This window comes from Parasteatoda tepidariorum, chromosome X1 (assembly GCF_043381705.1).
Source record: "Parasteatoda tepidariorum isolate YZ-2023 chromosome X1, CAS_Ptep_4.0, whole genome shotgun sequence".
Taxonomy (NCBI): Eukaryota; Metazoa; Arthropoda; class Arachnida; order Araneae; family Theridiidae; genus Parasteatoda; species Parasteatoda tepidariorum.
In genome coordinates, this window is record NC_092214.1 from 10,087,870 (window position 1) to 10,102,283 (window position 14,414).

Below are 14,414 nucleotides of genomic sequence, written 5' to 3' on the forward strand. Positions count from 1 at the left end.
ATATATATATATATAATTTCTAAATTATATGTGTATATATGTATAATTTTTTTACTATTACAACAGCATAATAAGTTAAGATTTTATGTTATTCTAAAGTTAAAGCTCTCCGCTTCGGAAAAAAAATTAATCTAAGAGTAGACGGACAATGATGTCTAGAACCCAAGATTTATATGTGATCAATTTTATTTTCAAAAATATATATGAATTTGATGTTTGTATCTTAGAGTTCTGGATTTCGTGAAGAAAAGTGGCGAATTTATTGCTTTAGCCTTCGTTGTAAGGACGTGCGAAGGTGTAGCTGCTTCTTGTATTAGAATAGCAGCCGGAACAATAGTTGCTTCACAGTTTCAAGAAAATGTTGGAGCAACATATGTGAGTAAAATATATGTCTGTACAAAAAATACAGTACTTAATATATACAATTGTTATAGAATAAGTTAAGTAGTAGTAGTAGTACTGTATTTATTTCGGACTAAAGATGCACAATGGACTGCTGGCGATAGTCTGAGAATAATCAGAAGATATGCTATAAAAAAATACAGTACTAAATATTATATACAATTGTTATAGATTAAGTTGAGTAGTAGTAGTACTTTATTTATATCGGACTAGAGATGCACAATGAGCTGTTGGCGATAGTCTGAGAATAATCCTAAGATATACCATCACAGTTTTAATCCTCTGCAGAAGGAATGGTTCTCTCGCCTTGGTATAGTTCGTTCACCAGGAGTTGGCATTTAACTCCTCCTACATCGCATGATATCCGACGATACTACTTCGCTATTTTAGGGAGAAGGATGTGAACCATCCTGAACAAGGTTGCTATTTGGCGATTGTATGATAAAAGTATTTGTTTCACAATCTTTATGTGTATATTTTTAACATTAAATATTTCATAAATTTGATGATATTTCTCTCTTTTGAGTGAATAGTTTGCCCTTTTTGAAACATTTTGCTGGTAAAACAGCCGTTTTTAATTTTAAAATATGTTTAATTAGATAGAGTAACGAAAGGTAGTATAATAGAATTCACTGTTTGCGTTTGGCACGCTTTAAGGGTTGTCTCAATTTCAAGAGCGGAGATGTTTCTCCTCTTACTCCCACTCTAAAATGAACTCAGCGTCCGAGGAGGTGGAGTCTAATGTCAACACTTGATGAACGAACGATAGATCTACAGAATGTGGCATATGTGCGATATTATCTTCATTCCTCATATAGACAGGCATTAATCGGCGAAATTCGAAGCAAAAGTTATTTCCCGATTAAAACTTTATTCTGATTAAAACTTCATTCGTTTCAAAAATATATAAATAGGAAGTGACAGTAGGAGAATAGAAACAGATGTGAAACGTCTAGAAAGTCTGGAAAATGGGTGCCTGCTTTGCGTGTTTTTTATATATTTTTGAAGCGAATGAAGTTAGGTAATATCTTACCGTTTCAGTTTCTTGCTATTATTTATTTAACAAACGTTATTATTTTCAAATTTTTATTTTTCATCTTTAGTATTTAACTAAGCTGGACAAAAGTTAAGAATATTTTGATCGAAGTTTGATAATTTTTACTAGACAATTCATAAGTTAAAAATTAAATAATACTTTGAAGTACTTTTTATGCGGATAAACACATGTAATATAGTTGAATTCGAATATCTAAATTTTGAAATTAAAACTAGTGGAATGTACAATATTATTTTGTTACAGAGTTACGAAATGACTTTTTATGAATCAGTAAGAATGAACTAATATGCATATACTTTGCACCTTTGTTCATCACCCTTTTAACTTTTGAACAATTAGTTGGATTCCGTTAAGTGTTATCTCAAAGAATTCATTTAACAGTCAAGTGTAACCGTGGCGGCTTATTTTGACAAAACATACTTCTTCTGAAGGGGCGAAAAAATTATTTTTCATCCTCCCAAAAATAATCCCCTGAAACCAAATTTCACAAAATTCTGACAATCAAGCAGGGCTAAAAAGAAGAATAAACGCCATAAAAAATGGAATTTCGCTAATTTTCTGCATTGTTAGAAACAGATTTACATATTGCTGCCCTTTTAAGTAATTAATTTCGTAAACTCGAACAGCAAAGTAAATAAGACCTTAAATTTAAAACAAGTAAATAAAAAACAATTATTTATTGGGTAAATTTGTCAACCTACGAGGATTAGTAAGCCTGACCTCGGGTTAGTAAAATAAAGAAAAAGTGGTTTACGATAATCATTTTTACGACATTCATAACCTTATCAATCCACGCTATGTAGTAAATCTGATCCCAGATTAATGAAATAAATTAATCCTCAAATAAAAACTGAGAAAACTGGCTATATAGGCGGAGTGATTTTGCCTTAGCATAACATTCTAATACCGTAATTGTGATATACTCACAAAATTTAATGCCATTTCATCATCATTCCATTATTAATGTTTAAAGAAGGGAATTCTTTATAGGCTGATTCGAATGACGTGGAGTAGATATTGCGATATACTCACAAAATGGAATGCCATTTCATCATCATTCCATTATTAATGATTAAAGAAGGGAATTCCTTATAGGCTGATTCGAATGACGTGGAGTAGATATTGCGATATACTCACGAAATGGAATGCAATTTCATCATCATTCCATTATTAATTCTTAATTTATTTTTAAGAACCTTTTTTATTTATCAAATGATATGAAATATTAGATTTTTGTTTTAAAAAAAAATTGAAATTTCGGAATATTTAAAAACTTGAGTATCTTACAGTTCAAAACGTTTCTCATCATTAGCAAACTAATTAATAAAAATTATTTATTTTATCTAAATAGTTATTTATTTTATCTAAACTGATAGACGCCACATATCTACCAGTTTTTATGTTTGAAAACTCTCTAAAACAAAAGCGCTTCTAAATTTCACAAATTAATGATCAAAGAAGAGATTCAACTTTTTTCTTTATAGGCTGATTTCGAATGAGGTAGAGTAGATATTGCGATATATTCACAAAATGGAATACCATTTCATCACCATTCCATTATCAATTCTTAATTTATTTTTAAGAACTTTTTTTTATTAATGAAATGACAATTATCGAATTAAAAACTAGATTTTTCATTTAAAAAAAATTGAAATTTTAAAATATATAAAAACTTGTGTACCTTACAATTCAAAACTTTTCTCATCATTAACAAACTAATTCATAAAAACTATTTATTTTATCTAAATTCCTCAATATGTTATGTTTTTGTCTTACAGCTGAGGGTTTATAACTTTTTATGAAAGAAATATTATAATTTAACAACTCAATCAAAATATGCGAAGAGAACTGTACAAATTAAAATAGCATTATAGTAACAAAACATTAAACCATTGTATATAAACCAGTGGTTAAACTATAAAAACAAGCTTTTTAAAGTTTCATCAACCCCTATTTTTGGGGTGGTAAATCAAAATTTGATGAGAAAGAGGTATGTTTCTTCAGAAAAAGTGCATTTTTTGGTCAAAATAAGCATATTTTGTCATGGTTAGAGTTAACTGTTATACATAATTTAAGAGTTATCTTTGAGATATTGTTATAACACTTTAAAGCTATAACATTTTACTGTTATAAAATTTTCAAAAGTATTAAGAGTGATACCAAGACACCCCATATCATACACATATCTATTAAATGTAAATGAATAAACGTACGAGAGTGGCTGAAAATGCTCGATTATATTGCCAACAATTTTAACTTTTTTCCTTTCAGAGCATCTTTGCTAGAAAAAATACTTTTTTGTTTCTGTTACAGGCTATTTTAGAAATGTGTCTTGGTGTAGCAAATATTTTAGGACCTGTGTTGGGAGGTGCTCTATACGAGGTAAGACTAGTTTTTATTACCTTTTTAAAAGACATTTGATGAGTTCTAATAAAAAGAAAATTAAGTTAACATGCTAGAAATTGTTGTCGTCTATTTACTAAACGGAATTGAATTTAATATTTGTGACAATATTACAAGTAAAAGTTACAAATGAATAGATGGCATCCTCTGCAGACTGAGTACAATTTAATGGTTTTGATGTAATAATTAATTTCTTGTTTGTAATAACCAAATATAAATTGAAATATCATTAGTGAATTATTCTAAAAACAACAAAAGATAATAGCTTTGAATGTTATAAAATCTATGCCAAAAATTATATATTTTAAATCTATACAAACTGTCTCAATAATATAGCTATAGCTTAAATGGAAGAAAGGCACATTATAGAAATCGAGAATTGTATAACAATCCACGAGGATTAATTAGATGCAAAGATATAGTTTGGGAGTGGTGGATTGTTTGTCTGGCCACCATGCTCACCCGATTTAAAAAGTTTTTATTTCTTTCAATGGACAGATCTCGCAAAGCAGTTTATCTACGCAGTTAGCTCATGGAGTTTGCAATGGATCTCGTGATGACAGAACTAATATATTCTTCTTATATCTTTTTAATACAAAGTAAAAATTAGATACTTATTAAGATTTTGGGATAAAGTGAAGTTGATTTTTTGGATTAAGATTTTTTGTTGTATTACAATACGAGAAAGCATCAATACAAACAGCCAAAGTTCTCTTAAGTGAAATGTTTTCTTAGCACTTTCAGAAACGCAATTTTAAAGAATCATTTCAATTATTTATTATTACAGCTATTTATTATTGAAGCTATTTATTATTACAGCTAATTGTTATTACAGCTATTTATTATTACAGCTATTATAATTGGCTACTTATTATTATTTTACTACAGCTATTTATTATTACAGCTATTTATTATTGCAGCTATTTATTATTACAGCTAATTGTTATTACAGCTATTTATTATTACAGCTAATTGTTATTACAGCTATTTATTATTACAGCTATTGGCTACTTATTATTATTTTACTACAGCTATTTATTATTATTGCTATTATTATGATTACAGCTACTTATTATTAGCTATTCATTATTCAACTTCATATTGTTGCAGCTGTTTCAAAAAATTAAAGTATAAAATGTGTTATAAAAATTGCCAGTGCAGTTAAAATTTTGTAGGTCTTCCGTTGACATATTTTTCACATTTAAATTATTTCAAGCTTTGTACCATGATTCAGATACAGTCGGACTTCCATTTAACGAATTTCTCTATTTTGCAAATTTATTCGAGGAACCAAGAACATTTTGGAACTTCCAATCTATTTAACGAAATTTTCTTTGAGATCCACTTTCCCTATTTCTCAAAATATTTCAGAACATTTCAAACTTGTTAACACATTTTATGGGGGAAATGACCTTGAATTGATTTTCGAAGCCACTTTCAGAGAAAGCAGTAAAATCCCTTTTTGATTGTATTTCAAACGAACAGACCGTATTAACTGATTTTATCAGTAGCAATTAAGCTTAAGAGCTCATGGGGTAATGTATGATTAAAATTACTTTGCAGTTATGATTTTATACAGCAAATAAATGCAACCTTAATTTCATGCACAAATTTAGCTTTCATTAGTTAAAAATATATGTAGCGTGATAGTGTAGCACCGGATAATGTTTTGCTCTATTCTTGCTTTCCATGCAGATTTCTTTTATGGTTAAGATTTATAAAATAAATAGTAGATACTAGTTTACAAGGTAAAGGTGTATCAATTGCTACTTTAATTATATCTAGCGTGTATAAATTTAAAACCTGTTTTGTGTTGTTTAAGTATTTCAAAAGGTGAGTTTCTATTTTACGCATTTTCCATATAACGAACTTATTATCGGAATTTAGCGACTTCGTTAAATAGAGGTCAGACTGTATTAAATTTTTAGCACTCTCACTTAAATTTACAGGATTGATAGGTGGAGCAAACATGTAATTTCTTTCTTGATAATATAGCTATTTCATTTTTTGAGTATCTGTTTGAAATTAGATATGGCATATTTTAATTTATTACTTAATATTTTTATTTTATGCGTTATTGTTAAATTTATTTCGTTAATGTTTCTTTTTTTTATAGCTTGGGGGTTTCCAATTACCCTTTTTTTGTATTGGAACTGTGATTTTAATCGATGCAGTTGTTATAATGTTTCTTCTTCCCGAAGCAGGTAATTAAAATAAAATTTATTTTAGAATATTGTGGTAAGAGTCACAATGTCAACCTTCATGTATGAAAAATTACCCCAACATAGAATCGAGTTAACATGCCTTAAATAAAAGTGAATTAGAATTGTATTTTTGTAGTGGTAGACAGTACTCTCCCACCAGAATTATTTGTCTGTGATAGAATTCTATGATTGGATACCACTTGTTGATTCATTGCTGCTTTGCGAGAAACCGGGAGAGTTGTAATAAGTTCACCGTACTTTCAAATGCTGATCGTTAGAGCTGTATTAAGTTCACAGTCATGGTCACTCCTGTGTTTCCATTAGCAGTAGCAAGTCAACTGTTCAATGTGGACCATCCATTGAAGTAGGCGTTTTCAAATCGAAGTGGGAGTTTCTGTCTAGGAAGGCGTGTTCAAATCACGTCCGAAAGTCCCCAATGTGGGGAGAGAAGTCAGAGACAATGCCGATTTTCAACTGTGAAAAGGTACCCCATTATAGAATCTAGTTAACATGTCTCATATACTAGTGAGTTGGAATTGTATTTTTTTGCAGTGGTAGACACACTACTAGGACATGACGATATAAGAAATTTTATATCGTGATGCATCGTCAGTTTTGCATCGCGATATAGTATTTTTGAAATTCATTGACTTGTAAGGCGCAGAAAGTCGGATTTCTATCAAAACTTGATACTCAGATTTATTTAAATCAATTTATGAATTTGATGTATATGTTTCGCTTAAGAAAGATATTAATGTTATATTTTCTAAAAATGATCGCGCAAATAACGTAATAAGATTTCTTAGTTTAAAAATAAATAATAAAAAATAAATAAAATTGAAATTTACCTAACAATATAGAAATAAAATTTAAAAAATAAGTTCGTTAAAAATTATTTGTATGCTTAAAACAAAGTGCTAAATTAATTGAACAAAAAAAACACTTTTAAAACAACGCTATTTTTTATCATTATTATTTCACATAAATAACAAAGTTAAATTGAATAATTACCGAATTCTAAACGAAAAAACAAAGTAAGGTTTAATTTCTTAAAAATAAAAACAAAAGAATTATGATATTCGATAATATATTCAACTGACAATATTGAAAGAAAATTAAAAAACACGATTGTACTCTTTAATAAAACGAATTGCTAAATGATTTTAAAAAAAGAAGCCGCAATCGCAAACATTACTAATTTTTTTGAATAAACAAAGTTGATTGACTTATGTCCAAATCCAAAAGAGGAAAAATAAGTTTTGTTATAATTTTATTTATAAAAATGAAAACAACTAAAGATTTATAAATTTAAAATCAGTAATAAAAACCCATTAAATTATTATTTTTTCCAAAAAGTTTTAAATAATTTAAAATAAAGTAAAAAATAGCCTAACAAATTTAATTACTTTTTAATTTAATTCTTTATGGGCACCTTAATTTAGATTTCCGTTTGTAATAAATTCAATAATGTAAAATAATACTTAAGCATATATTATCAAGATTAATTTTCACATTTAAAAATAAAAAAGAAAGTTTTGTTTAAAAAAAATAGTCTACATAAAAAAAAATAGTCAGAAAATAATCTACAAGAAACGATATCAAGTCGCGACAAAGAAGAAAAAAAAACTAAGAGGTGCGGAAACGAACATGCGAGATTACGATATATGTTCTCAAAACTGATTTTGATTCTACCGCTCATCAATCAAGGCCGTTTCAGTATAACGATACGTACATCGTCTTCCCCAGCGCGAGTTACGTCGGAACGTAAGAGATCCTTGCGTGTCCTGCATCGCTATATCGTATATCGCTATATCGTTCGTCTTCTTTACTCGACGGCTTAAATCAGATATCTGATGCATCGCTTGGAACGAAAGTCGCTGTATCGGCCTGCCGATACAGGCGTTAAATCGATATGTCGCGATATATCGATTTATAGCCCAGTTCTACACACTACATTACTTTATTTTACCACTTTAATGCTACTCTAGAGTAGCACTGAAGTGGTTCTTCCCCTAGGCGAACTTGAACCACCATTTTACTGAAGGATGCAAGGGGAGGCTAAAACTAGACTATCTAGACAAGTGAGACATTGTTTCTTATAAATTGTATTTCACCGAATACATAACCAAGTTGATAGACTAATAGTTGCTTCTAATTCATAAGGGATTATTGTGAGGCCGGGATAGCCTGGTCGATAGGGCGCTGAGCCCATGTCCGAGAGTTCGTGGGTTCGAAACCCGTCTGCCGAAGACTCCCCGTGTATTAAATGGTGACTGAGTACTGGGGGTACTGCATTGGAGATCACAGTAAAACTCAATAATATCAGAATAACAATATAAACAATAAAGCTGTATAGTATCACCTGATAATTAAAATTTTACATAGAATCTTATAATGCTTCTAATAAATTGGCCAGGGACTGTAAATTTAAAAACATTTAAAATTTAAGAAATAAAAATACATTTAACAATAAATAAATGCTATACATATAAAATAGTAGATCTTGAAAAATTTCAAAATTTTTGTATGCCTGTCAGTTATGGTACTCTTAAAAATACATACCTAATGAAACTTTTACACACATGAAATCATCATAAAAAGTATTAAAGAGAGACAAAAATGCTGAAAATAGCCAAGTTTTCATTTCAATTTATTAAAAAACAATAAACTAGCAATATATCTATTACTGAATAATTCTCTTATTTATCCCGAGAGACAAAACAAAACAGTAGCGAAGCGAAATACTAAAAATTATGTGGGAATGAATTTCAAAAGATACTTTACTTGCTTGAATTTCTTTAAATATTTGAAGTTGATCTCATGTAAGAGTTATAAAGTTCGATGTCGCTCTTACGTTTTTCGTTCACATTGCATAATGATTGGGCTAATTTTATTTTGAATAAAAATAAATTTGACTAGGGGATTAAAAAGAATAAATTAACTTAGTTTCATAAATTCTCATTCCTATAACTCAATTCAGTCAGTAACATTTGAATTTTATCAAACCTAATTGTTTAGTTCACTTTACTACCGTTTATACACGCCATCCGGCATCTCTCGCGATATTTGTCAAAATTTATGGGGGCGTTTCATTGTATTTCTGTATGAAAATTTACTTGTTGGGTCGGGTACTAATTTAAGGGTTAAAAATACATGCCCGATCGATATTGTCCAATCCAATGGCCTTTAGCGATCCGCTCTCATGTTTGGTATTTTCTTAAAAGAAAAAAAAACATGATCTTTGACTTCTTTATAGTTCAGGTAACATATTTTAATAAAAATAACAGCTTGCAGTATAATTGGGATCAACTACAGCCAAAAGGAAAATTTTCAACGAAGAGAGCAAGTCGTAAAGGCCTCTGGATTGTTAATTAGCTACCCAATCTTAATACCCCGGGCCAACATAATTGTAAAGTAATAATTTCAAGTAATTAAGTCTCAGAAAAAATATATTAACCATCGGTGATCTATTATTCTCATTATTCCTTCTGATGTTTTTTCGGGGATGAAGAGGGAATAACATTCGCACACACGTGACCTCAAAGTAAGTGCCATTCAACGCGTCTAAATCTATATCAAAAAGTTTTGCATGCTTTCAAGACTTTATTTTACATTTGGTGCCATTTCTTCTTTTTATGGGGGACTCAAATTATTATTATTATTTTTTAGTATGATTGATCGAAGGCAAAAATAAAACTGAACTGGTGTAAGTCGATTATCTCTAGAACTACTGAAAGATATGTACATACAATACAAAACAAATAACCACTCATGATCGGGTATAAATTGGAAGGTATGAAATTCAGGCCTACTGTCTTATTTCAAGTATGCAAGGCCTGTAAGAAGGGACCATACTTCGGTAACCGCTGTTTCATACCTTCCAACGATCATGCTTGTGTGTTGCGATTTTGTATTGTACCAATGTATGTACATATTAAATTTCAGTTAGTTCTAGAGATAATCGACCATGTCAGCAAATTCTCTTAATTTCTTATTAGCTTAATTTTTTAAAATCTTTTTTTCATTAATTCTATCATATAGTTATTATATTCTACTTATTTTTTTTCAGAAAGAAAGGAAAAACAACCTACGAAATTCAGAAACATTTTCAAAGTATGGATGAAACCCAAAATATTAATTTTTGCTTTCAGCATTTTCTCAACTTCTAGTTTCATTGGGTATATGGTAGTAGGATTGGAGCCACATACGCGGCAGGTAAATATATTTTGTGCAGATGGTGAATGTAAAACAACAAGTAATTTCTTTTATTGTCCTTTGAAATTAATGTTGGGGATTTAGGGAACATCTCTTACGACAATAAAGTACCTTAAAAGTATAGTTATATATGTTGATACATATATCTATGTTGTATTATTATTATTATAATATATATTCTTTCAAGTTTTTAAATTTTTTTTTTTTCAACTTGAATTTGAAACGTATTATTAGAACGTATTTACTGCCAAGTAAAAATTAAAAGAGTTAAATTAACTTTAAAAATTTGCCAATTTGGATTTCTATTTTGAACTTAGGTAGTTTTATTTAGGTTCCTATCAATGGCATCAGCTTACTTGAAATACTACAAATGCTTAGATACTTTGTAATAATTTTGATTATGTAATATGATAATCAAATGATAGTAGGGGTTCTTAAAGCTTTTTTAAAGCTCATAGTAAAACTGCGGCATTTGATTTTTATTTGTGTTCTAACAAGATTGAGAACTATTCAGTATGTCTAATGGTATTTTTTAAGTTAAATTTTTTTTTACAAAATTTAAATTTAAAAAAAAAATTAAGAAATTTTTTATTATTTTTGTTTTTTAATTAAAAGATTAAGTTAATTAAGAAAAGTTAATTAAGAAAAAGTTAATTAAGAAAATTTATTTATTAGTAATTTATTTACTTAGTAATTTAGTAATTTATTTTTTAATGAGTTTAACTGAATTTCTTTTATTTTCGCAACGAATATTTTAAGTTTCTAATAAGTTTAATTTTAAAAATATAATTACAATTACATTTTAATTCTTGTTAAAAAAGATTGAAGGAAGGAAGGGATAAATTGAAAAGAACTATTTATAACTGAGAAGGATTATGTCACTGAAAATACAAATTTTGTTACACAGTATTTGCTTTTGTTTTCTTATAATACACAATTTTTTAAAATATAATTAACTAAAATATAATTTTAAATATAATAAATTAAAATAAAATAAATTAGAATATAATTTTTAATATAATAAAAACTTAGAATATTGATTGAAAAATAAAAGAAAATTCATTATTTAAATTTGAAAAAAGTAAAATTACTAATTTTGTACTAGAGTGATTTAGGCAAATGGATAACATCACATTGCGAATTTACTGAATCCATTAGTTTATTTTTTTTAAGAAAAGAAAAAAAAAATTAAGAGAAGTTTGAAAAACGGAATCTAATGCTGTCTCATCATTTTCTTAAATAGTTATGCCCAATTTTTTGAACACGCATTTTGAGCTGTTTCCATTTTCTTATACATGCATTTTGAGACATGCCCAGAAAAAAAAAACCTAACTGACACGATGATTTTTTTTAATGATATTGTTCTTTCTCTTATCGAATCGTTGTTTTAAGCCATAGGCATATGTAAGTGGGTTCGCCATGTTACTCATGGTCCACCCTATTTTGTGTTCAATTGCTAAGCTTTAGCTCTCATAATTGTTTACAAAACTTTACAAAATTATGAAATAAAATTTCATCGACTCATCTGCACTTGTCTCATTTGAATTTTCTCTCTTTTTCTTTTTAATTGATTTACTGATAAAATTGATTTACTGAACTTTAAAAATTTTCCAATTTGGATTTCTATTTTGGTTCTTTAACTAGACTTTTGAACATATGTAATTTTTGACTTGGAACTAGGATTTCAATTTTCATTTATTCTTAGAAATTGGATTTCAGTTTGGATTTCTATTTTGGTTATTTAATTAGACTTTTGGACTTATGTAATTTTTGACTTGGAACTTGGATTTCAATTTTCAATTAGACTTGGAACTTGGATTTCAATTTGGATTTCTATTTTGGTTTTTTAATTAGACTCTTGAACTTATGTAATTTTATTTAGGTTTCATTCAATGGTTTAAACTTGCTGATCATAAACCAATTATTTGAAACCGAATGTATTAATTATTTGAATTCAAAAAATTTTGAAATCAAATATATGAATTATTTGAGAATTCCGGTTAAGGATTATATTCAATTGGTCAGAAGTCAAATTTGCTCAAATGGTTATAAATCAGCTAATTACTCTTTATTTCGCAGCGGGTTTATTCATTTACTTATTAATAACTTTTTTTTTAAAAAAAAGTAATTCGTTCTAAATTGGGTATATTAAAGCAGTTAATAATACTTTTATTCTGAATCTTTTTTTTTTCGTGACGAAATTTTAGTTCTGAAACAGTAATAAGGAATACGATAGAAGAAGCAAGTAAAATTTTGTCCATACATTTAGAACTAATTTTTTTTTCACTTTTAAAACGGTTCGAAAATACAATTACTGAATGTAAAAAAATAAGTTTACTTACTCAAACAATAATTTTATTTTATAACCGTCATTAAGCAGCCGACCCAATTTTGGGTTTAAGACCACTAATGTTCAACTCCGTAGCCTTGTAATTTTGAACCCAATCTAGAAGACAAGGGAACTCCTGGATCAAGCATTGGGAGCAAATTGCCTTCGTGGAAGACTTTTTGGTGGAACTAACCCAAATTTGCGTTACATGAAAAGGAAAACAACAAAAACCTCCCACGGTTAGCCTGACGGCAAGGGAACTCTAACTCATAATCCGTCTACCACTGAGGATATTTTACGTCAGCACTGTGGTCGGTGCAACCCAGATGCGGAATCCTTATCAACCAGCCATCACTGGCATTCGAACTCGGTTCACTTCATTGGAAGGCGAATGCTCTATCCCCTGAGCCACCACGACTCTCAAACAATAATTAAAAAACTTTAGAAAGCGTGAGAAGTTTTGCATTAGTTAAGTAATATATGCCCTAATAAAAATTTCTGTGTAGGTTTGTTTAACGCTGAATCTGATCACGCGGCGGATCCTTAAAATATTATTCGAGAGCCACTAATTGCCCGCGGGCTACGCATTGAAGACATATGCTTTACAATTACAAATAAAAGTTCTGATCTCACAGCATTTATAAAGATATCATGAACTAAACGCTATTTTATATCGTTAGAGAGCGTCTCCCTTATAACTAATTTTGAAGTGCGTCGAACACGACTTCTTTTAATGAGTTTTTTCATACTCAAGATACCTTGGATAGAGAGTGTCTCTATTATAACTAATTTTGAAGTGCATTGAACACGAATTCTTTTAATTAGTTTTTTCATTCTTTGGATACTTAGGATAGAGAGCGTCTCCATTTTAACTGATTTTGAAGAGTATCGAGCGTGAATTCTTTTGAATAGTTTTTTCTCATTTTGAATACAAAGCGTATCCAATAAAGCTAATTTCGAAGTGCATCGAACACGAATTCTTTTAATTAGTTTTTTCATACTTTGGATACTTTGTTTGGTTACAAAGAGTCTCCATTATAACTAATTTTGAAGTGCATCGCGCACGAATTCTTTTAATTAGTTTTTTCATACTTTGGATACTTTGTTTGGATACAGAGCGTCTCCATTATAACTAATTTCGAAGTGCATCGAGCACGAATTCTTTGAATTAGTTTTTTCATACTTTGGATACTTTGTTTGGATACAAAGCGTCTCCATTATAACTAATTTCGAAGTGCATCGAACACGAATTCTCTTAATTAGTTTTTTCATACTTTGGATACTTTGTTTGGATACAGAGCGTCTCCATTATAACTAATTTCGAAGTGCATCGAGCACGAATTCTTTTAATTAGTTTTTTCAAACTTTGGATGAACGAGGAGGTCTTAATCTAATACTTATTATGGTTTTAAAAAGTAACTCTCGAACTCAAACAGCTCTCTTTCAATTCCTCTTTAATTACTCTGGAAATTTCTCAATTTTGTTAACGTTTAAACATATTCCAATTTTGACAATATTAGCTTCTGGTAATAAATTTACAGAATATGACCACCTATTTCCTCAATTAAAGAAAATCTGTAAATTTAAATATTCCTTACGTTTCTTGAAGAATAAATTTAAAATGGTAAAAGTAATTAGGTGTTTTTTTCTTACAGACGGATTTGTCAAAATTCTATATTGGACTGCTATTTTCTTCTTGTGGTCTGATATATGCTATATCGTCACCTTTTTGGGGCTGGCTTCATGATAGAATGGTAAGCAAAAATATATTTATTTTCTATAAAATTAAATTTCAATTGATATA

The 14,414-nt window shown here is 29.0% G+C and overlaps 1 protein-coding gene across 6 annotated transcripts in view; it reads left to right on the plus strand.

Annotated features, from left to right (window-relative positions):
- The window catches only part of LOC107455839 (MFS-type transporter SLC18B1), a 54,968-nt gene that overhangs the window by 15,238 nt on the left and 25,316 nt on the right, over positions 1-14,414 (plus strand). For all 6 annotated transcript variants that reach the window (XM_016073552.3, XM_043044665.2, XM_016073553.3 and 3 more), the window contains 5 exons: positions 228-375; positions 3,773-3,841; positions 5,979-6,066; positions 10,136-10,281; positions 14,266-14,364. In XM_016073552.3, coding sequence (XP_015929038.1) covers positions 228-375; positions 3,773-3,841; positions 5,979-6,066; positions 10,136-10,281; positions 14,266-14,364 — 550 coding nt within the window. The remainder of the gene's footprint in view (positions 1-227; positions 376-3,772; positions 3,842-5,978; positions 6,067-10,135; positions 10,282-14,265; positions 14,365-14,414) is intronic.